Genomic DNA, 23552 nt, shown 5'->3' on the forward strand with positions numbered 1-23552 from the left:
TCAATGATTTTCTAATAGTGTTCTGAGGAGGCCCCAGAGACTAGGGTGACAAACTGTCCCAGTTTGCTCAGTTCTAAGAGGTTTCCCAGGATATGGGACTTTCAGTGCTAAACTGAGGCAGTCCCAGGCAAACCAGGATGGTTGGTCACCCTATCAGTCTCCCACAAGGGGCACGAGGCAGGCACTTGGTTCCTCAACCTGCCTCAGCTAGGGCTGTGCTGCTTCTCTCAGCTTATACATCAGCATTCTAAGTGATATTTAATTTAACAAAAGGGTTTTGTGGCCAAAAATCATTAGAAAACCACTTGATTTGATGGCCTCCAGGGTCCTCTTCTGCTGCCACATTCTATGATTTAATTTCATTTGTACACATCAAATTCTAGCCATTTGTCTGAAACAAATAACTGGAGCAAAACTAATTTGTTTCTCATTTATTTAGTGACTAAAAGTGAAATAAAACAGAACAGGAAACTTTGTTAAGCTTGCCTATTCTGAAGCAGAACTTGGTGCTGTGCTTTCACGATGGCAGATGACACTTGCTCTGCTCACTTTGATCTGTCATCATCCCATGATCCTGACAGAAACTCTGTGAAGTGGGTAGCAGCAGCAGCAGCAGCCGCCCCATGATGCCAATGAAGAAACTGAGGCACAGAGAGATGAGTAACTAGCCCAAGTCTCAGGGCTGGTCAGGCAGGGCCAGGATCACACAGTTTGACTTGAGTGCTACTGTATCACAGCACTGAGCCTAGATGCAGGTGTCCCTGCTGGTGGGCAACAGGAACTGCACTGGTAAGTGTAAAGAAATTCCATTTAGGCTGATGGGCCAAATTCTTCTCTCCAAGAAGGGCACCTCCCTGGAGTACCCTCCACACCCCTGCCTGTCTGGCCTTGACCAGCACCTACAACTGGTCCTGCTTTTTTCTCTTGTAGAAGGTGAACCTAGAACAGTTCTCAAGGTATTGAGAGGTTTTGGTGATCTTGCAATAAAGAACACTGAATCGCATAGTGACAAAGGTATTCCCTTGCTTATTCTTTTTCAGGTCTTTTGACGATGTTAAGGGAAAAGTTTGTACTAGTCTTTTTTTTTTCTTGAGGAAGATTAGCCCTGAGCGAACTACTGCCAATCATCCTCTTTTCGCTGAGGAAGACTGGCCCTGAGCTAACATCCATGCCCATCTTCCTCTACTTTTTATATGTGGGATGCCTACCACAGCATGGTGTGCCAAGTGGTGCCATGTCCGCACCTGGGATCTGAACTGGTGACCCCCAGGCCGCCGAAGCAGAACTTGCAAACTTAACTGCTGTGCCACTGGGCCAGCCCTGTACTAGTCTTTAATTCCTCCCCATCACTCAGTGATCTCCCTTTTTTGGAAAGAGCAGAGGCAGCAGTATCTGGCTGGACTTGGATAACTATTGTTTTTAGCATAAGCATCCTTTTGTAGTTAATTTTGATATTTGGCAAGTGATTTAGGGTGGTGACATAAAGTGCCTTTAAAAGACATTCATTTAGGGGCTGGCCCCGTGGCTGAGTGGTTAAGTTCGCGCGCTCTGCTGCAGGCGGCCCAGTGTTTCGTTGGTTCGAATCCTGGGCGCAGACATGGCACTGCTCATCAAGCCACGCTGAGGCAGCGTCCCACATGCCACAACTAGAAGGACCCACAATGAAGAATATACAACTATGTACCAGGGGGCTTTGGGGAGAAAAAGGAAAAAATAAAATCTTTAAAAAAAAAAAAAGACATTCATTTAAATGAAAAATCAACTGATTTAAAGTATTTAGTAACACAGCACAGGTGATATACAGATACGGCAAAAATTGTGAAGCGTGTGGTGAGAAAGATGATTTTGTGAAACACTGGCTAGGAGGAAAGGTTGGATTTCGTTTCTAATCTTGAAACCAGCAGATGAGAGGCAGGAGTTGTTTGACCAGCTGACCTTTCAGGGTCAGTGCCTCAGCATAGAGTGAGCCTTCCCTTTGCTCTCAAGGTCCTGGTTACAGGCCTCTTTGGAGCGTGGTGTGCCTGCCAGGTGAACTCTAGAAAGACAGGTTCCCTTCCAGTGTCAACCCCACAGCCACTGGGATTTTATTTTGTTTTGTTTTGGTAATGGTTTTCAATATCTTTGAAATGCCTCCCTCAGAAAGGGTAAGGATAAAAAGTGGATTCTTGTGCCAGGTCAAAAGGCTATGTCTTGGGAGAATGCAGTCTAGAAAACAGTTAGAATTAAAAGTGCAAATTGCAGTGCCCAGCATAAGGCAGAAGTGCTCATCCTGGCAGGACACCAAGCCACGGTGTGGAGATTGGATGCCGTGGCTTTTGCTGTTGGAGCCTGACAGCCCCTCCCCTGGAGTTGCAAGCAGCTTGGGAGCAAACGAAGCTGAAGGGGCTTTTTCGTAGGATCAGTCTGAGGTGACTTTGCCTGCCAAGCTTGCTGCTGGTACTTAAAGTACTTAAACTCCACAGGGCTGTGTCCTTATTTAATAGAGCACTGCTAAGGCAAAGTGGGTTTGCAGCTCCTGGTTACCCACTCAGTGTGATTCCCACACTAGGCTGTTGCTGTGTAGATGGGGTCTGGGCTGGGTAATCCTTGCAGGACCCAAGACCTGGTCGACAGTGGGTACTGTGCATTGACTGATGCCTGCCGCAGGCACCAAATCCTCCTTCCTAACAGCCCACGCTTTGTACATAGAGGTTGGATACCGGTTTCCAGTGACCATCAGGGAGGTCAAGGTTACCATAAGCTGGGCACAAAGAACTTAGACCTATGGCTTTCAGCCATTTTCCCTGGCAGCAGCAGCAGCAGCAGCTCCCACTCAGCAACCTGGAATGCTAACTATCTAGTCACGACCGGACATCTTCTTTGGCCCTTTTGTTCCCTCCTGTAGTATGGATCTAATATCCCCTTTTAGAATTGTGTTTTTAAAGATGCTTCAGAGTCATGTTGCCCACCCCTCTATCTTCTATCCCTATTTCTTAAGGAGGCTTCAAATCCTTTTTTTAAAAAAATCTGCTTAAAACAGAAGGGGAAAAAAAAGAGAAAAAGTACCACAAGGTTGCTGGCTAAGAAATAAAAATATTCTTGTTTCACAGGCCCCCTGCCCCTAATCCTTTGATCTGTTGCACATAAAAAACTTTTCTCCCCACCAGGAAAACTCTGTATGGATTGTTTCATTACAGTCCCACGATGCTTGGACTTGAATCGCTTCCAGATCCCACCGATACCTGGGAAATTATAGAGACCATAGGTAAAGGCACCTATGGCAAGGTCTACAAGGTAGCTAACAAGAGAGATGGGAGGCTGGCTGCGGTAAAAATTCTGGATCCAATCAGTGTAAGTAACAGTGGTAAACTGTACACAATATAGTATTTCATGCACATTTTGCTTTCAACTTTTTTCTTGGTTCTAAGGATAATTTTCATGAAACTTGGCATGAAATCTCAAAATGAGTTATGATTTGTCAGGTCATCTGAATGAAGGGACTCCACTTGGAGTTAAAAACTCTCCTTGATTTTCTCTTTCTTGCCCTTTTTACTGTTGTTTTAGTTTTGGACCTCTGAGCTCTTCAAAAGTTATTCTTTTGGAAAAAACGATGCATTGGCCTTATACAGAGGCTGGGCTCTCTGTGATTTACAAAGTGACTCAGACTTGTGGTATTTGATCATCTTAGCATGGCATTTTATTTCAGAGCACTGAACACTGAGGTTATAATGCTGTACACTCTTTTGCACAGTCAGGTTATAAGAGTCCTATCCTGGTTGGGTCCCTTCGAGCTACTTCTCCTTAAGTGCTTTGAAAATTCAAATATTTTAAATAAAAAAAAAAGATATTTATAATAGTATTGCTGAAGATAAAAGAATATAATGAAGACCTTTTATTCATGTAATAGTAATTAGAAGGTTTTAGTTGGGACCTGACTATCCATTGTTAGGTTGTTTTAGGATATGGTAATGATGACATTAAAAATATAGAATAAATGTGCTTTATTAAGTGACTACTTGATCATGATGTCATACCTGTACCCTTCCTCACACATTAGGCTTAATCCAGCATGCATTTTTCACCCTGTGTAGGATATGGATGAAGAGATTGAGGCAGAATACAACATTTTGCAGTTTCTTCCTAATCATCCCAATGTTGTAAAGTTTTATGGGATGTTTTACAAAGCGGATCACTGTGTGGGAGGACAGCTGTGGCTGGTTCTGGAGGTAAGAGGCTCCCATTGGGTAACCATCAATTCAAAAAGAGCACCAGGGGCAAGCAGATGCATTGTTGCTTAAGCACTATAAGATACACATTTGAGGAGTCAGTCCCTCCTGCATGTCACAGGTACCTTACCAAATGTGGTGTTCTCCTGCACAGTTCTTACTCATAGGCTGTGTGCTGAAAATGTTCTTGTTTCTCCGCTTCACAAGTTTAATAATCTTTTCGTATAATACAGTGAATATAGGAATACAGTTGGAAAAGGTTATTTTCTTCCCTAAACTGGGAATATTTTATAGAAAACATGTTCTAATTGATTTCAAATCATTTTCAAGAATTGTTAACCCAAGATTTACTTGGTTGCCAAATTTGAATTAGCCTATTCATGTTCATTAATCCTCGTTTTAGATTGGGTTCCCTGAAAACAGTTTCTGAGAGTTGTGTATGGCAGCTTTATTGGAGAGTTCTTGTAGGAGATAGACCTGGAAGGAAGTGAGGAAGGCAGGATTGGGCAAGGGAGACATTGAACAGCAATGTGTTTATGACAGAGGCCTCAGCCCATCCTTGGGGAGATGAAGAAGGGATGCTCTTGAAGTGTCCTGCAGTATGTCTCCGCATCAGCCAATCATTGGCTGTGTGCAATCCTGGGAGGGGATGTGTCCTTGGAGGGGGCAGTTCCCTGTAGCTGGGTGCAATTCCTGTTGAGAAATGAGGCTGGGAGCTGGACCAGGGAGCAGCTGATGTTCCTGGCAGCATCTGCTCCTAAAGAGGGAATCTGAAGGGAACACCACCTGTATTCATTGTAGTCCTGCGTTTTTCCTCCCTTATTAATGGGAATGAATGTGTGTAACGAGGTGGGAAAGAATCAATTCCCTGTAAATAGGGAATTCCCCCATGGGATTAAATGACAAAGACACAGTAATGACAATATATGAAATTAGCATATTAGGACAGGTCTATTGCCTCATGCTCACCAGGCCTACCCTGATTGTTCTGAACTCCATCCCTCTGAAGAAGCACATGCCTCCGTTCCTGAGGTCACATATGTGATCCAAGACCATGTGGATACATGTGAAAGCTTTAAGAGAGAAGCACCAAAGGAGAGACCAGCCCTTAATTCACCATCTGGCATCTCTTGTCTGAATCTTCCATTTGGCTCTGGGAGGGCCTGGACATGGAACAGTATATCCTTGCTGCCATGGCAACCATGTATGGGGAATTCATTTGTTATATTCAAATGGGATAATCTTCAGGGAAACTAGTTTGAACACTTCTGTCACATCATTTGCCTTCCTCAGAATATAAAGATATAAGGGGTTTTGGTTTTCAGAAATCATCTTTGTCTGTTTACTTGGGTATTTAAGTCATATAACGTTCTCATAGTATCATCTTTTGGATTTTATTATTCCCCACCCCCTCCTTGAGAATGTTATGAATTTTATCCTGCCAGTGAAGCTCTAGAATAACATTAAATTTTTAAATGCTGCTTTTCTTGGGACATGAAAAGTATTGTTCCTAGGGTCTCTGATTATATTCTTCTTCTTCTTCTTCATATATCTTCAGCCAGAAAGGGCTGTGTATGGCCTTGAAAGATGAGAAGGAGCCCAGAATTATGAACTGAGTCTTTTGCAAATACTCCCCTACAGACTCTCATGTTTTTTCAGGGTTACCACGGGCATATAATGAGGCTGCCCTGGGACACTGAATTATTCATACCTTAGCAATACAATGTGCTTATGTGCTTTATGCCTTTTGCAGGTTGTTTTGGCCCACGCCAAAATTGGTGGTATGAAGTTAATGTCCTCAGTCTTTTCTGTCCTGAAATGGGCCATCTGAAATGGGCCAGGCTGCTGAGTGGTTAAGTGTGCCCAGTGCCTCCAATATGCTTATAGGTACAGGGATTCCCGGGCTCCTAGAGCTGGCAGGAGCCTTGGCCTTCCTTAAGGTCACTCCGCTAGTGTTCTTTTGAGGAACAAGGCCCAGAGAAGGAGTGACATGCCTACAGTCACATAATGGGTTAACTGGCAGAACTGAAGGGGGAGCCACACTTCAGCACTTTGCTCCCATCACGTGCTGCTGCTGCCTGTGGCACTGTCTGCCATATCCCGGGAACACAGATGTGGGAACTCTGCCTGGGATGGCAGAAGTTCCGGTTCCACCCCCCCCCCCCCCCCCCCCCCCCCACACACACACACACACAGAGCTGGAAGGTGATGATGGTCCACAGAGCACCCTGACTGTTTTGTTTTGCTCCCTCTGCAGCTATTTTAGGAGTGCTTTAGGAGACTCGCACAATATAATTATGATCTGTTTAGTATTGTTCTCCTCATCTGCTGTGTATTGAGATTAAATTTATGTTGCCTTTGCTCTTTCCTTACCAAATGCGATCAAAGGACCAGTGAGAAGCTATTCCACGGAGCAATTCTGAAGGATAGAAAAAAGTTATTATTAACCCTCTTAAATCACCACAACTCTGAAAACAAAAGCAAATAAAAATGTCGTTTCTGAAATTCATTACTAATTGTTAGCAGAAAGCAAACCAAAACTCTCTTTCATGACAGACACCTACTACATTAGAAAGATATGGAGAGAAACACTCATACATAAGAATGTTTTGGGAAATTTGTGGATAAGTTTTATTCTAAATTAATATTAAATTTGAAAAATCTGTAAGTCCTATTATCTCTTACCTAAATGAAATAGTAAGAAGTTAGACCTTTAAGAAAAACACAATACTCAGAAAAAATACCTACTATGTGCTAAGGCATGAACTATATTTTCTCTTTTTTCCTTTCACTATAAAACCTTCATCAGGTACATACTATTAATTTCAGCATGAATCATGTATTCAACTTAAAAGGAATGGTTTAGAGTTTAGAGTACTAGTAAATGAGGCTGTAAAGTAAAAAAAAATACTCCTTATATTTTTAAACCAGATAAAAGAATCAGTTTTTTAAATCTATTTTTCCTCCCAGAGATCTATCTAAAAGTTCAGTATCTAATCCAGAGGGGAAAAAAGATTCCTCTGTCCAGTTTTTGCACTTATGTAAGACCCTAGAAAGTCCAATCTAGGCCTGAATATCATTGCAAGTTAACACTTTAAACCATTTTTCACCTATTGATGTTGTGGCATGAATCAAATTTGTCAAGTTTATCACATTAACAAATCAGGATCATAGCAGGACTCTGATGGTCTGGAAGACAGGATTGGTAAGTTTTGGTTGGCTAGAGATGGTTAGAAGACACTGGAGCATTGAACCCTGACTCAGATGGCAGGTTCTGGCAGGTTTCTAGAATGAGAGTCACTGGAGTGCTGCGTTCAGGAGGAAGGTACAGAACACTTGGGAGTGGAGAGGAAGAACTTTGAAATGCAACAGAGTTGCATCCCATGTACAAGTGCTATATGTGTTCAGCCAAAGCCAGAGAGAGTGAGAAGCTGAGAGTGGGAGTGATTCTGCCACCCATTCTACTCATTAAGCATGTGTCCTGGAGAGAGACTGGGCTGGGAAGTGGGAGTCTTGGGGCCCACCTGCCTCTTGTGGTGTGGGTATCTCCCCACTCTGACTGGAACTCTAGGGTTTCAAGTGACATAGTTTTCATTCTTCTAGGTGCAAGCCAGTGACTTTATGTGGAATCAGTAAAATAGACACCATCTGTCCCAACAGTCTGGAGGAAAAATATGTTGTTATGGCCTTACTGAGAGGTGAACAGTGTCCAATACCGTGCTTCCTAAGCCATCTTATAGAGTAATTTTGACAATTCTTGACCTTTGTTTTATGCCCTCTGTAGAACCTAACACCCTTGCAAGACAAGGTCCCCTGAACAAAAGGGCACTGAAAAGAAATTTCTCTTAATTCTGCAATCTGACTGGTCAAATCAACAAGCCAGTACAGAATCTACTTGCAAGTTGGAGCTTTGACTAGATTAAAAGGTCTGGTGATTGTGTTGCATGGGCCATTCTTTAATAACGTGAAAGAAAGTTAATGGCTTATTGAGCAAGGAACATTTTATTGCTTGAGGTTATGACCATCTTAGCAAATGCACATACTGTGATTGAATCAATATTCAACAATGTTTTGGAAAATAGATGTGGAATGTAAATGATTTTTCTATTTTTCTTGGTTTGGAGCAAAGCACTCATTAAATTCTAGATGCATTCAGCTGCCACATTTGCTGAATGCTGAGGGCATAGGGAGGAATGCAAGGGAGGAGACACACCTCTGTATTTGAATCTGATGGCTGGTAGAGTGGGTGGGAATAAAGGACTGCATGTGCCAACCCTCTGGGGTTGGGCAGGAGACTTGGTTGCCTTCTTTCAACTTAAGGGGATTGTTTTATTTGATCCATTTAAATGTAATTCCTTGTCATGCTTTTGGAACGTTTAGTCCATTTCATTGAACATTTACCCCGGTTAGACGATTGTCAGTGTGTGCCTGCTTTCCTTTTTTTTATATCCACATACCCCAAATCTTTTCTCTATAACCTATGGGCTGCCCTTTCAAACCTTGCTGGAGGGATTATCAACTTCACAGGACAGCTTCCTCTAAAGGTGCCCTGAGCACTTTAATTCTATGTTTCTGTGAATCATGGGAAGTCAGGCAATTCTTAAACTCTGACATTTAGTGAACACAAGACATGGACTGAGTAAGATCCTTTTGTTGTTCTTAAATCCACAGCTGAGTTTTGATCCTGCTGACAAGATGGCTGCCCTTAATCTCTTCATAGGTTCCACAGTTTTGAAGAAAGTTTCTAACTTGGCTAGCTATATAAAATGTCTCTGACTAGGCTTCTATTGCAGAAATGGCCCCACTTAAAATAAAGCAGGAGAGGGGCTGGCCCTGTGGCCGAGTGGTTAAGTTCGTGCACTCCGCTTTGATGGCCCAGGGTTTTGCGGGTTCGGATTCTGGGCATGGACATGGCACCACTCATCAGGCCACGTTGAGGCAGCATCCCACGTGCCACAACTAGGAGGACCCACAACTAAAATACACAACCATGTTTTGGGGGGATTTGGGGAGAAAAAAGCAGAAAAAAAATAAAAAAGTAGAACAGGAGAGAGACTTAAGAGGTTTCAGGGAAAAATTCTAGGGTTGACTTAGTTTGGATCGGCACTCAGCATTTAATTTAAATTTTCTCTGGGTAGAATTTTAATAGTGCACTTGCAATTCAGTAAAGCATGTGCCTCCCTGAGACAGGAACCAGGCTGAAGAGAGGTTCTCATGAAGGTGCTCTAGTGCCTTGCCTTCCTATTACTGCCTTGGATTTAGAGGATCAAAGAACTTTATTGATATTCCCTTATTCTCACAATATCCCTATACTCTCTCTCTTCTTAACCTTTCACATCCAGTTGATTAGAAATTCCTGTCAATTCTACCTCACAAAAGCCTCCTATTTCTGTCCCCTTCTCTTCGTCATCATGACTGTTGACTTTTTGACCCTGCCTCTTTTGGTTTCTTCAACACTCCCAAAGGTGCCCAGCTCCTGGTATCTTCCTTTCCTATTCACCCTCCAATCTGCTGCCCAAGTCATCTCTCTGGAATGCAGATCTGAACAGAGACCTGCTACCTAAAACTTGTTAATAGCTTACTCTTCTTATCTAATGGTATATTATGGTGTTATAATATGCGTGAGTATAGTAATAAAGCCCATACTCCTTAGCAGGGCACACTTGTCATTCCCTGTTCCCCACCTTCCTTCCCCATCTCCCTACCCTAGGATCCTGGTACCCTTTGTCCCAACAGTAACAGAATATTTAGAAATCACACACACACATACACATGCAGACAGAGAGACACACAGACACATACACTCACAGACACACACAAACACACCCCTCATTCTTTTGTGCTCCTTTCCTTTGCACATGATATTCCTTTTCCAGGGATGCCCTTCCCCTTCTTGTCCACCTGCCGAAAAACTCATTTGTCCTTCAGACTCATTGTAAATGTTACATCCTCTGGGAAGATTTCCCAGACTGTCCGCTCTTTACCCTACCTCAGCAGAGTTCAGCATTCCTGCATCAGTGTCACCACACTCTCTTAGGCACACCCCTGCTTCCACATACCATACTCTACTTATGTCTCCATTATTGGTCATGAGCTCTTTAACTCACAGGGACTGTGTCGTATTCACGATTGAATAATGAGTAATAAACTGGACAATCACAAACTGTTGAGAACAAAGAGGTAATTTCTTGTCAATAACTGAACTCAACTTTGTTCTTGAGCCCCCAGCCTGCCTAGAAGAGACAGCTGGTTTTAACTCATTCTGTTAAACTTAGTCCAACTGAGTGGCTTTGGGAAGGGGCAAAGTCTAGTATTTATCACACATTTTCACAGTCCAGTTCAAAGTTCAGTCATTTGGGTAAGGACTCAGTTTTATTAGGGCCTCTTCTCTCTCTCTTCCCTTCCCTTCTCCCTGGGTGGCATCTGGACCTGAGTACAAGCAGATGCTCATGTATAGTGATGGCAGTTAGGTCAGGGCTTCTGAGCTGTGTGGTGACCCCCAAGTCCTTGTACTGCTTGCCTTTAGTATCTCCCCATGTCCGTAGTCCCTGATACTCTTTTCTATCCTGAGGTCCTCACCCTCTTTGTCCTTCTCATTCAAACACTAGTCTTGTCCCTTACCCCAAATGGAGCATAAAGTTCTGAATTGTAGGTGAAATGCAGGAGCAAGTCATGAGCAGGCCATAGGGAACCGTCCTTATAACCCCAGGCTTGGTTGGCCTCATCATACCCTGCTGCCATTTCCACTCAGCATGGACACCCCTTTGTTGGCATGAAGGCCCTGTGAGGAGGTCTCCCTTTAGATTTCCAGATGGGAAGAGAGTCATAAGAAACTGCAGTTTCTATTATTATATTAACCCCTTATGCAGACTCTCAAAGAGGAACATCTTTACTCTAATCTTGTTCTCTCAAGCTCTCCAAGCTCCATGTCCCCAGCCGCAGAAGTGCTCTTCTTCTTTTGGGGTGAAAACTTCCTTATGTTATGTCCAGCATTCTTCCCTGATCATCAGTTGACTCTGTGGTCAATTCTCTAATTTTTGTCCCTTGAAATATAGAATCTAGTTTGGGGAGTCCTGAGAAAATTATTTTGTGTCTAACTAAAGCTTAGCTTTTAAGACTATTCTATGAATCATGGCACTGAAAGTTTATTCATTGCTCAAAAGGGTATTAGAATTAACCTAGAATGTTATTTGCCCTTTCAGGGTCGTGTGAGACATAGTTGAAATGGAAACAATGTAGAATCCTTTGGAAGACGTTAGCCTGGTACTCAGTGTTATGGCCATCAGGGCCATTGGTGTTGAGTTGCGAGTTAAACCTAATATTGGCAGAGAGTGAATTCCTCAGTCGCCTTATATACTTCCAAACTCACGGGACCATCATAGCCTTCAATGCGTTTCACTGTTTCTAGCGTCCCTCCTAAATCATTTCTGAGAGAGTCATTTTAGCCTAGTTTTAAAGATTCCCTAATACTATCTTAGATTTTTAGTCACATACTGTCCCTTATGATCAATCTAAATGATAAAAACATGGGCAGATTCAGTTCCAGGTTATCCTGATTTCTAACGTGTTTTCAAGGTTTTTGCCACATTTGTAGCAGGGAATGATAAACACGTCAAATAAAAACATCTGTTCACTCTTTACTAAACGTTGCAGATGTTCATAATTAGAATCGAATAGATCCTAATGTATTATTATCTTGATAAAGAGTTGTCTTCTTTTAGGAAAGGTGCTAATCTATGCTCCCTCAGATTTCCTTGCTTACAAAAAGCCCATTGACTCAAGCAGCACAACCCAAAGGACCCCCCACTATTCACTAGTTAACTCTTTCCCAAATTGCAAAGTGTCAGGAGGAAACTTAAGTCTCTAAAGCAGAATCTTAACCTTTATAAGGAAAGGAAGGCTCTGAGAATCTGACAGAAGCTCTGAATTTTCTCAGCAGAAAAATGCAAGGTGCATATACAACATGCTGCCTACAATTTCAAGGTATTTACATGCCCTATTCAAACCAGTTAAGAATCCTTGATTTAGGATGGCAGGTAGCAAACCCAAACCTGCACACTGACTTCTGCAGTTGGTAAAAATTATCTTTGAAAATCCTTAAATTGCTGCAAAAGTATAGTCTACCTGGTTTATGTACTCTCGAATCTCAGTAATGTACTATATGTAACAAAGAACAAATACGCAGGATATACTTTTACAGTGTTTTTAATTACAGGGGAAATCAAAAGAGAAGAGCATAAAGTTGCTAAATGCCTAAAGTTGACTGTGAGAAAGTTAAATGTGCATATGACACAACTCCACTCCGTAAATTTGACATGTAGTGGCAATTCCAGAAAGAGCTGCTGGTTGGGCTTCTGATGCCTGCAGTGCCAGCACTGGAGACAGGAAGGTTTGAAATGAAATTTATTCCCTCCTAGGTATCAAGGGCAGGGCATCCATCTTGCCTCTTCCAGTCTTTTCTTATTCTCAAAATGTATGTTTTTAAAAAAATAGACAGTACTCATGTAAAATGTCCAATAAGTCACCATGATTACTTATATGCTTTCTCTATCCCAAGTTTCTAAATAACGAAGTGTGCTTTCATATTTCACTTGACAATTAAAAAATCAACTTTTTGGACTTGCCCTTTCATTCATAAATCATCACCTTGAATAAAAAATTTGCACACTCTCTCACACACATACACACACAGAACTAGATTTGACTCTGTAATGGAAATTTGAAGTTTAATTATTCTGACCTGGAGTTTTATGATCTGCAAATTTGCTATGTTGGGTCGGTAATCAGTGGGCTTTTCTTCTTAACATCTTTTTCTTTTCTTTTTGTATGTGTCTCCTGCTTTCTCTCTCTCTCCTCGGCACCTCCTCTTGCAGCTGTGTAACGGGGGTTCGGTCACTGAGCTTGTCAAAGGTCTCCTCAGGTGTGGCCAGCGGTTGGACGAAGCAGTGATCTCATACATCTTATACGGGGCTCTCTTGGTAAGAATGGCCGTCAAGCTGGGGTTGACAGCAGAGGGGGCATTTTGTCATCACTTGGATCCCTATTGCATATTAACAAGGGGAAACGACCCTAAAATATGCAAGATGTATAACAGCAGGGAGGTGTAGCCAAATGTGGACTCACATTAGGCTTTTTAATAGTAGGGTAATTGTTTTAAAATAACCTTGCAAATTTTCCCTTTCTCCTTCCTGTTATTTGGTGGTGGCATGCCTTGCAGGGCCTTCAGCATTTGCACAACAACCGAATCATCCACCGTGATGTCAAGGGGAATAACATTCTTCTGACAACAGAAGGAGGAGTTAAGCTCGTTGACTTTGGTAATGACTGCTTGTCGTTTGTTTTGTTGATGTGTGCAGTTTAGCCAAAGGCGATAGTTTATTACAATCTTAGTAGACTGGGGCCTCTCTGCTACGCCACAGGCAGAGGGACTTTTCCAGTCAAACACAGGCTGGAGAGTGGGAGGTTTACCAGATGGATCACCGTAGGAGATGCTGTTTGTTAATCTATTTTCAGCTTTAGAAGCTATTTTATTAAAGATAGAAAATAAAAGTGTTTCAAAAGAAGAAATTGACAGAAAAACTTTTCAGTTTTCTGGTAAGAATTTCACATCTCAGGGAAATTGTCTATAATTTACATTTTGTGATTTCTTCTTTTGCATATGAAAAGAGAAAGCAGTTTGGTCTTTCAAATGACTTTCTCTAGCCTTAGGCATACTTATTGCCAGTGAGCAGAAGGTAGACTAGTCCTTTGGATCTGGCAGCTAAAATCCCTTTAAATTGTGTTTATTGCTGCTACATGTGAGGCTGGTTGAACTGGAAATATTAACAGGAAGTGGAAGTGTGAGAGGAAATGCAGAGTAATATCACCTAAAGCCAGAGAACTATTGAATATCTCCTTGCCGACAGTCATGTATTGATATTCCACAAACCAACAAACCATTTGGTTTTCCTTTTTAAGTTTATTGAATGGTTTAGTCTTCAAAATGAGTTAAACAACAGTTAGCACTTCAGCATGATTGTTCCAAATAATGAGAAAACATTTATAGAAGCACTTTTAAAAATATTCCTTATTAATGCCAACATACTAGGAGAAAAGATTGATGGCCTTGATTGTTTTATTTGTAAGAAAGGGTTTGGTGTTAAAATGTAACAGTGAATCATTTGCTTAGAAGAAATTACTCACAAATAAATGATGTAATTTTAGGTGTATTGGTCTATAAGAGCAAGCAAAGAAAAATAGCAGAGGGGCACTTTGTTCAAGTCTTATGCTCCTCTTTCTATGTAAAGAATGGTGTAAATCTGTGAATGTGCTGTGTATATAATATCAAATATGTATTTTTCACATGATCCTGGGGACAGTGAGTATGTTATGAGGGAAAGAGCCTAGAAGGATGAGGATGGGGATTAATACTGATTTATCTACTTACCAGCTTTGCAATTTGGCATGAAGGTAAAGGCTCCTAATCTTTCCAGTAGAAGTTCATGAACTTCCAGTTGCTGAGAAAGAAATTTCTAGAAATTAAAACCAGAAAAGTATGGTTGATTTTTACCAAAATTGTAGCTGAGGACTTGGTGAAATAGGAAATTATCCATAGCCAATAGAATTTAGAGAGCCCTCTTTGGCTTTCTAAGAAAGAGAATGCAAGTGGCTAACACATCAACTACCCCCAAAAAGCAACCCTTGGGTCCTTGGCAAATCTATGCCAGATGTTTCAAAGGTGTTTCTTTGGCTAATAAGCACTTGTATCCAGGTTTCTAAGTTCTTGTCATCAACGTTAGTGGCAGCCCTGTCATTCTCTTAAGGGCTGCATTAGATTCCTGCTTGGTACAAAAGAATACCTTATATTTGTAAACTACAACTCAAAAATCATTTTCACATTTGTTCCCTTATTTGATCTTAAGAAAAGCCCTCTGGGTTAGCTGTCAACAGTATCATTATCCCCAGTTTGAAGATGAGAAAACTGAGGCTCAGAGTGAGTTGGTCTGCTCAATGTCATACGATTAGGAAAAGGTCTAAGTGGAATGGAAAACAGGTCTTCTGACTCCTAATCTGGTGTATCTTTACTTCCACTTTATTCCCTTGTGGTATAAAAAGAGAGCTGGCTGAAGACTAAGACAGATAAAGTACATTGAAAGTATATTAAAATTCAGGTCCTCAACATTGAGCCCTGGATAATAATATTATTAGTCGATTTCTTTTTCCATTTGACAAACATAGTTTTCTTGCCAGGTGTCCAGGCTTCTAGGTAAGATAAGGCACTGAAAAAATTTTATGTCTACACTGATGCTCCATTATAGATAATACATGCCAATTTTCTTCCTCCATAAAATGCACCATTTTAAGAAAGAAGTCACCTGAAATATTTTGGAAATAGGAAGATATTTTAGCTTGATCCTAGTTGTTGATGTTTGTCTTTTGATTCCGATTTTGCAGCAATATAGACAGGAATGTTCATTAGGAAAAAAAAATATTCTAGTGGTTTAGATAGAGCAATAAATGTTCCCACACAGGGGTTGGCAAATTACAGCCTGTCAGCCGAATCTGACCTGACTCCTGTTTTTGTGTAGCCTGTGAGCTAAGAATGGTTTTTACATTTTTTTGTTTCATTTTGTTTGTTTGTTTAGAAGATTGGCCATGAGCTACTATCTGTTGCCCATCTTCCTCTTTTTCCTTGAAGAAGATTGTCACTCAGCTAACATCTGTGCCAATCCTCTTCTATTTTATGTGGGATGCTGCTACAGCATGGCTTGATCAGCGGTGCTAGGTCTGTACCTGGGATCCAAACCTGAGAACTCCGCGCCACCAATGCAGAGTGTGCAAACTTAACCCTTACGCCACTAGGCCGGCCCCTGCTTTTTACATTTTTAAGTGGTTGTGAAAAAAAATCAAAGGAAGAATATTTTATGACATGTGAAAATTATATGCATCCATAAATAAAGTTTTATGGAAACACAGCCACACTTATTTGTTTCTGAGTTGTCTATGGCTGCTTTTACACTGTAATGGCAGAATCAAGTAGTTGTAACAGAAACCATATGGCCCACAAAGCCTGAAATATTTACTATTTGGCCCTTTATGGAAAAAGTTTGCCAACCCCTGGTCTAGCATCATCCTCTGCTCACTGCTGAATTCTGACACCCTTTTCTTATAGGCGTCTCAGCTCAACTTACCAGTACACGTCTACGGAGAAACACATCTGTTGGCACCCCATTCTGGATGGCCCCGGAGGTAAGTGGGGGCATTTTGTTCTTTGTGCTTCTTGAATGCCTTGGTATTATGCCTTTTTATGGGAAAGTCATATGCTTTACAAAATTTTCGGGAAGAAGAAAATCCTTTATACTTATTGAATTGTAAGAGTCTTGGTTGGGTGAGTGATGATGATGAGGCTTACTCAGAAAAGCAGGATTAAGTCATAGCTAGCCCATAGGGTACCTTCATGCAATAAGGAAAAGGGGCCCCCTCCAGAAGATGCAGCTCTCTCCAAAGGGCACAGCTTGGCAAGCTCATCCAGCCTTTGTGTAAATTAGGAAAAGTCGCCTTCACTGGATAGATGCAGCACCAGTGGCACATGACTTTTTGAAGAGACAGATTTCAGCTCTAGTTGGCCTACAGAATATATGCAGTGGCCCTGGTGGTTTTTTGTTACCAGATACATAGCAAGTTCTCTTGTGTACTTTGTTGACTCTCTAGTAAAACATGGGATTTGGTCCTAATTTAGTTCTGGCATCATCACAGAACTCTCTGTGAGATGACACATGTAGAAGTCTGGAGAATCTTCCAGCTAAATGAGGCATACTCTGAAACACAAGTACAGCTTTGCATGTCAGGTCAGGATTTAATTCTATAGTGCTCTGGTCTGTGCCTGAGAGCATTTCTCTGGGATTAAGCAAATGGGTTATTTTAGTAAGAGGACTTAGGCAGTCATCTCCTTAGAGGTCTTTCTGTCTCCAGTCTGTCCCCACAGCTCTCCTTCCTCTGTGTGACTGCTATGGTGGTCTCCTGTTACAGTAGTTTGTTCAGACCAATCTGCTAAAATTTCTTCAATGGCTCCCCATTGTTTAGGGCCCTCTCATACTTGGGTAATGGACAGACCTATTTTAAAGAAAAAGAAGAGTCCTTCAGATTCAGATTTTAAATGTTTCTTAAATAGGTTTTAAAAAACATGAAACTAGCATAAACTCCTTTTCACTTATATTTATAGAACTATAAAACCAAATGGGAAAAAAATTGTATTATGAAGAAACTAGAAATGCAGTAACATTCAAGTAAGCAGCTTTAATTTAATGAGACAAGTGACATTGTTTTGTGAAACTCAGTTGTCCTTTGCAGTGTATGTTTCAGAGCATGACAATACAGTTTATTCTGAGTTATGTTGTCATACCATGTACCATGTGTTGACCCAATTCTCCCACCACTTTACTCTATTTCATCTAGCATGGTCTCTTTGTTCAAACAGCAATTCCTTTGGCCTCCAACTGGTACATCTCTGTTGACTTGGTGCTGCTTTAATAATAAACATAAATGTAGGCACTGAAATTGTGTGGCAAATGGTCATCCAGATGATCCAGAATATGTTCTTACTCCTACTATTCCCATTTTATTATTATTATTATTGTTAATAATAATAAAAATATTATCAGAGCCCTGGAAAATTCCATCTCAATCTTCAAGTCTCAGCTCAAATGTAGCTGCCTTAGGAAACCTTTCCTAATCCCTGGCCAATTTAAGGCTCCTATCCCTAAATTTCCACTGCAGCCTTGATACCCTCCTTTAGCACACCATGACCATTCCATTGTAATTGTTGGCAGGCAGGTCTCCCAACTGATTTCTAAGCTCTGGCAGGGACTTTAGATGCCTAATTCTCAGCATAGTGCTTGATACAGAGTAGGAGCTCAATAAGCATCTATTGGGTGAATGAATCCATTGGTAAAAAAGCCAAAGGAGAAGATGAATTTGGAGGGTAGTTTGAGGAGGGCTTTACAAGTATTGGTATTAGCAAATTTCTCTAGATTTTGATTGATCTGTTCTTAAAGGAAAGCATTACTGAGGCCACCTAACACATATTTAGGATGGCATAACATAGAAGATGGTGTTACTGTTCTGATCCACAGAAAGCTAATATTTTCAGAATCACAAAGTGTAAATAAGAGAAGCCTGCCCTTGGCTTTGTATATTTCTTCTGAGATGTTTGTGACTTTTCAAATTCAGCTGGGTTGAATTAAATATGTAGGGTGTTTCAGTAAGGGACAGTTAAGTGGTCTATGGTGAGGTTCTTTTTGCTCAAATTGCCTGGAACTTGTTCCTTTCTCAGCAGGGAAAAGCCAGCGTTGCATCTTGTATGCTGTAGTGGATATATTGAGGAGTAGGCAGATTACAGTGTGGAGACCTTGACAGTGCCTTTTAGGAGCAAGTGTCCAGTTGCTCCATGCATGCCTGAAAGATTCTCTCAGGATGTGGGACCGTGTCCAATATGCTCTGGGACACAGGCTACAGTTTTTGGGACTTAGGCCTATACAATCCTCACATTTTAATTTTCCAAATAGAGAATTACTTTTTCCAACACAGCCTCTTTTCACTCCATAATCTTCATAAGAATGTTCACAGGAGCAATCTTCCATTTGTCAGCTCAGTTCCATACTTATACTCTCCTCCGTGAGCAATGCTTTGTGTCAAGAGCAATCTTTGAAAGTATAATCAGTAATGGTTCAAATGAACATTGTCTTTATATGATGGCCTGCATAGTATATTGATCGTAATATGCTTTCACTTCTGCTTGTGTGAATAAGTGGTATTTAGATTAAATACGACAACAATGCATGCAGTATCAAGGCCAGTGGAATAAAACCATTGCAGGTGACCTTTGCTTTTACTTTGAAATTGCAGCTGAAAGATGCTTGATCCTATTTTATTTTTGAGAAATTGAACCAAATTATTCTTTTCCTATTTTCATTTCCATTTTTATTTCACCAGCTTGAGTAACTGCAATATTTAATTCAGATAGGCTAAACTACAAACCAGGTAGCTAATGGAATGTGACTATACCACAGTCAAATGTTGATGAGCAGTCCAAACGCACAGTTCACTGGGGCAGCTTGAAGCTGCAGCATGAATTGACTGTCATATTGTCAACACTCTCCACTTATCTCTGCTTACTGTCTCATTTGGATGCTGCTAATGTTGGAAAATACTGGTAAAAATGGTATCAACTCAGCAATGTAGGAGAAGAAAAATTTTATGGGATACCCTTAGTGTTATAGTATTTTGAAATAATGCTACTGGGAAAATATTGCCTGACATAGTAAAAGGGTTAATCTAAAAGTTAAGATCAGTATAATTTTCTACAAACTGACTATGTCAGTAGCATATTGTGACTCAGGTAAGATTATTTTAAGAGGGAAAGAAAAACATTCAACATAGAAACTATGTGCTTAATAGATTACCCTGAGCAAAATGACTTAAACAATAGGAAATTAAATTTTTCATGTAAGTGTGGAGGTAGGTGGTTCCAGAGTTTGTTGATTCAGCAGCTCAGTAAAGCTGTCAAAAACCCAGGTTCTTAACTTGAAATCAACAATTCAAAGAGACTTATGCACCCCTGTGTTTGTAGTAGCATTATTCACAATAGCCAAGACATGGAAGCAACCCAAGTGTCTATTGATTGATGATTGGATAAAGAAGATGTGGTGTATATATACAATGGAATACTACTCAGCCATAAAAAAGACAAAATTGTCCCATTTGCAACAACATGGATGGACCTTGAGGGTATTATGTTAAGCGAAATAAGCCAGGCAGAGAAAGACAAACACTGCATGATTTCACTCATATGTGGAAGATAAACAAACACATGGACAAAGAGAACTGTTTAGTGGTTACCGGGGGAAGGGGGTTGGGGGGAAGGGGTGCATTTATATGGTGACTGACAAATAATAATGTACAACTGAAATTTCACAATGTTATAAACTGTTATAGCCTCAATTAAAACAAGACAAAACAAAACAAACAAAAAAAACCAGGTTCTTAAATTTCCCTGGCTGTGACTGCTGCAAGCTGCCAGGCTAAGTGTCCAGGGGCCCAGAATGGGTAGGTGGGTGATAGTGACTGGAATCCATATGTTGTGACTCAGTGAACTAAGGGATTTCCAGTACAACTATGCCCACTGTCAGTGTTAGTATTGCTCAGCCAGTTATTTGCGTCAAACACATGCCACATAATATCCTGGTCTGTAGCAAAAAGGGATATAGCCTAGTTTATGTTTATTTATAGTGATGGCAGTGAGTTAGAGGTAGTAGATTCTTAATCTTCTTTTCCCACCATCACATGTAGGGAAGAATTAAACTGAATGTTTATAAATGACTGAGAACCAATAAAATGAACCAAAGTTGTCATTATTCTTTTTATTGAGGACATTTGTAAAACTACGTTAAAATAATGCCTTATAGTTAGCTGGTATGCTCTGGTGTGGCCATGCTTGTTGTTAAAATATTGAAACACTTCCATTCTGCATGGAAAATGGCTGCCATCCTGAGCCCCTTGAGTGCTCCTTGGCCACCAGAGGTGCCTGTCTCTTTCCCTGGGACACACCAGACCTCCTAACGGTCCAGTAACTATAGGGGGTGATGTCTGGCAAGCAGGCGATCTCAAGGATCTGCTCTAGTGCTGTGAGCCTGCTGATGCCTGCTGATTGGCACATGGTTTGAATATTGTGCCTTCTAAGCAAGTTTACAGTGGGAAGGAAACTTTTACTTACTGAGGACTCGCTAATGTCCAGGGACTGTGATTGTGCTTTTTAAATACATTATTTTATTTCATTCTCACAACAGCTCTCTATAATAGATATTATTTTCTCCATTTTACGGCTGAAAAAAGTGAGGTTCAAAGAGGTGTAGGAGGCATTGTGCCCAAATTCACACACCTAGTAACTACTGGAGGGAGCTGTTTGGCTTTGCAGAGAGCATGGGAATACAAGTCTCATTTTACAGATGAAGAGGCTAAGGCAGGGAGAAGATAGTCTCTGTGCTAGTTAGGGGGCAGACTTGGCCTTGGAATTCAGGTTTCCTAGCCTCCCTACCAGTTGTCTGCTCTTTCACTTTAGTGTGTTCCTTGGATTTTCAGCCTGGAAAACGTGTGCCAGCTAACTGAGGTAGCTCACACAATAGAGACATGCAGAGACGTGGTGGAAGAAGACACTGAAATTGGAGTGTGAGACACATCATTTTAGAAGACACACATGAAGGACCAATCATCTATAATTTGTAGGTTGACTACGTTTTGCAATGCCACCAATGCGAGAAGCAGCCCATGTATTGAGGATCCAGTTTACTCGGCATCTTCCTAAAACAGCCAAAGGTCTGTTTCTGTATTTGAAAGCAGACTTGTGGATAAAATAAACATTTGCTTCTTTAAAAAATTTTTTTTTTTCTTTTTTACCTCCATCTGCTTGTTGTTGCAAACAAGAGCTAATCAGCTGAGCAGAGAAACAGATGTGCTGTGACAGCTCCAAAAATGGGTCTCTCCTTGCCTGGCAGAGGGTTGTTGACAGGGAATGGTTGCCATAACAACCAGATTACACAAATGCAGAAATATTGCAGGCTTTTTGCAGCCACTCTTGACTTCATTAATTATGCCATTTCTAACGAAATGATATGATAATGCTGTTTCCTTTGGCACTGCCAGAACTAGAGGTGACAAATGAGATATTTTGTGTCAAAGGGCTGAGAAAGCCATAAAACACTACAGAGCTGAAATATTATTATTGTCGTTGTGTACCATTTTGTTCCTTAAACTCTAGCTAATGGGTTTGGCTTCCAAATAAGAGTTAGCATTTATTGAATGCTTACTGTGTGCCAGGCACTAAGTGAATTAATGAATTCATTAATTTATAATCCTCACAACAATCCTATAAAGTCAGTCCTATTACTAGTCCAATGTTTTAGATAAAGTAACTCACAGAAAGTAACTGTTCTTGTCATTGGACAAGTTATTAGGTGATACCACCAGGATTTGAGTACCCAGGTATTTGATTTGAGTGGATTTGATACCACCCAAATATTTGGCTCCCAAATCCTTCTTTTTAACCACTATACTATAGCAAACTGTTTAGTTATGGCCACCAGTGTACCAATAAGACGTTAATCTTTTTTTTCAATTTTTAAATGATTTTAGGTAAGAATTATCTTTGTTAATATGTTGAGGAAAATATAATATTTCAACATGGCACTGGATGCCAATGTAGTTAATGCCCAAGGGAAAGATCTGGAAAAATAAAATAAAAAAGTTCTTCAGAATAGAATTTAGGACATTTGGATTTTAGTTTTAACTCTGCCACTCATTTTTAAAAAGTGATTGTGGTTCACCTAGTTTAATATGGCTTAAGTTTTGTTAAAAAAGTTAAGACCACAAATTTTGGAGACAGATAGACCTGGGAGCAAATCATAGATACCTGCTTACCCACTTAACTGTGGCCCTCAGGGGAGTTACTGAATATCTCTGACTAATAAGATGGGGAAAGGTTAAAAGAGGTAAAAGGAGAGGGGAAAGAAAAAAAACGGCCTCAAAGAACAGAATGAAATAATGTACTGAAAGTGTTTTGTGCTGTACCTGGCATAGTAAATGCTTTAAAAAAGGTGGCTCACATTGCTCCCAACCCCACCCTTCCCTAACCTGTTCTCATCTCTGAGAAGGAGAAATTGGCTTGGGTAGTCTGCCTTCAAGGTCCCTTCTATTTTATAGGGAACATTTACAGTTTTTTAAGGAAAAGCCTCTGCCAGCTCTCACATTCCGTGGCTCTGGTGTTCCATGGAAAATGAAGGCCTGATCTCTCCAAGCTCTCAGTAAGGGTAAAGGGATGACAATGCAAAGATGTTCAGCATCCCTTTTCACATGGATCTGTTTTACAAGTCTGGGGATTCTTGGGACTCTATCTGCTGATCAAATCACTGTAAGGAATCTAGGCTTTGGTTGCTCAGAAGATTAAAGTGAGGGGTTTAGAACTTTAGATCATTGGCGAAAAGACCTGTGTGTTTTCACCCACGACATTCCTTTCTGAGACTCTGTAGCCATTGTGTTCCTTGGTTCCCTCCAGACTCTGGTGTCAGCCTCTGAAAAACAGGGAATTCCCTCCCTTCTCCTCCTGGGGCTGACCCTGTTTGCATTCCCAGAGTAGTTCTGCCTTTGAGGGCCCTGAAGCACAACCCAGGCCCTTGGGGCTCCAGTGAGTGAAGGGCCCAGGGCGGGGGTGAAATGATTGGATCCAGCTCCAGCTTTTAACCTGGTCTCCAGAGATAGCTCATTTCTCAGCTGGAGCTCTGCAGGGAACTTGAGTCGTATGTCATATGTCAGTGTGGA

At 41.0% G+C, this 23552-nt stretch overlaps 1 protein-coding gene across 1 annotated transcript in view; it reads left to right on the top strand.

Annotated features, from left to right (window-relative positions):
* Window positions 1-522: 522 nt before the first annotated feature.
* MYO3B (myosin IIIB) overlaps window positions 523-23552 on the top strand; it is a 397478-nt gene continuing 374448 nt past the window's right edge. The window contains exons 1-6 of the mRNA XM_046659858.1: window positions 523-593; window positions 3147-3330; window positions 4071-4205; window positions 13079-13183; window positions 13423-13522; window positions 16357-16433. Coding sequence (XP_046515814.1) covers window positions 523-593; window positions 3147-3330; window positions 4071-4205; window positions 13079-13183; window positions 13423-13522; window positions 16357-16433 — 672 coding nt within the window. The remainder of the gene's footprint in view (window positions 594-3146; window positions 3331-4070; window positions 4206-13078; window positions 13184-13422; window positions 13523-16356; window positions 16434-23552) is intronic.

This window comes from Equus quagga, chromosome 4, assembly GCF_021613505.1.
Source record: "Equus quagga isolate Etosha38 chromosome 4, UCLA_HA_Equagga_1.0, whole genome shotgun sequence".
In the NCBI taxonomy this organism is placed as follows: Eukaryota; Metazoa; Chordata; class Mammalia; order Perissodactyla; family Equidae; genus Equus; species Equus quagga.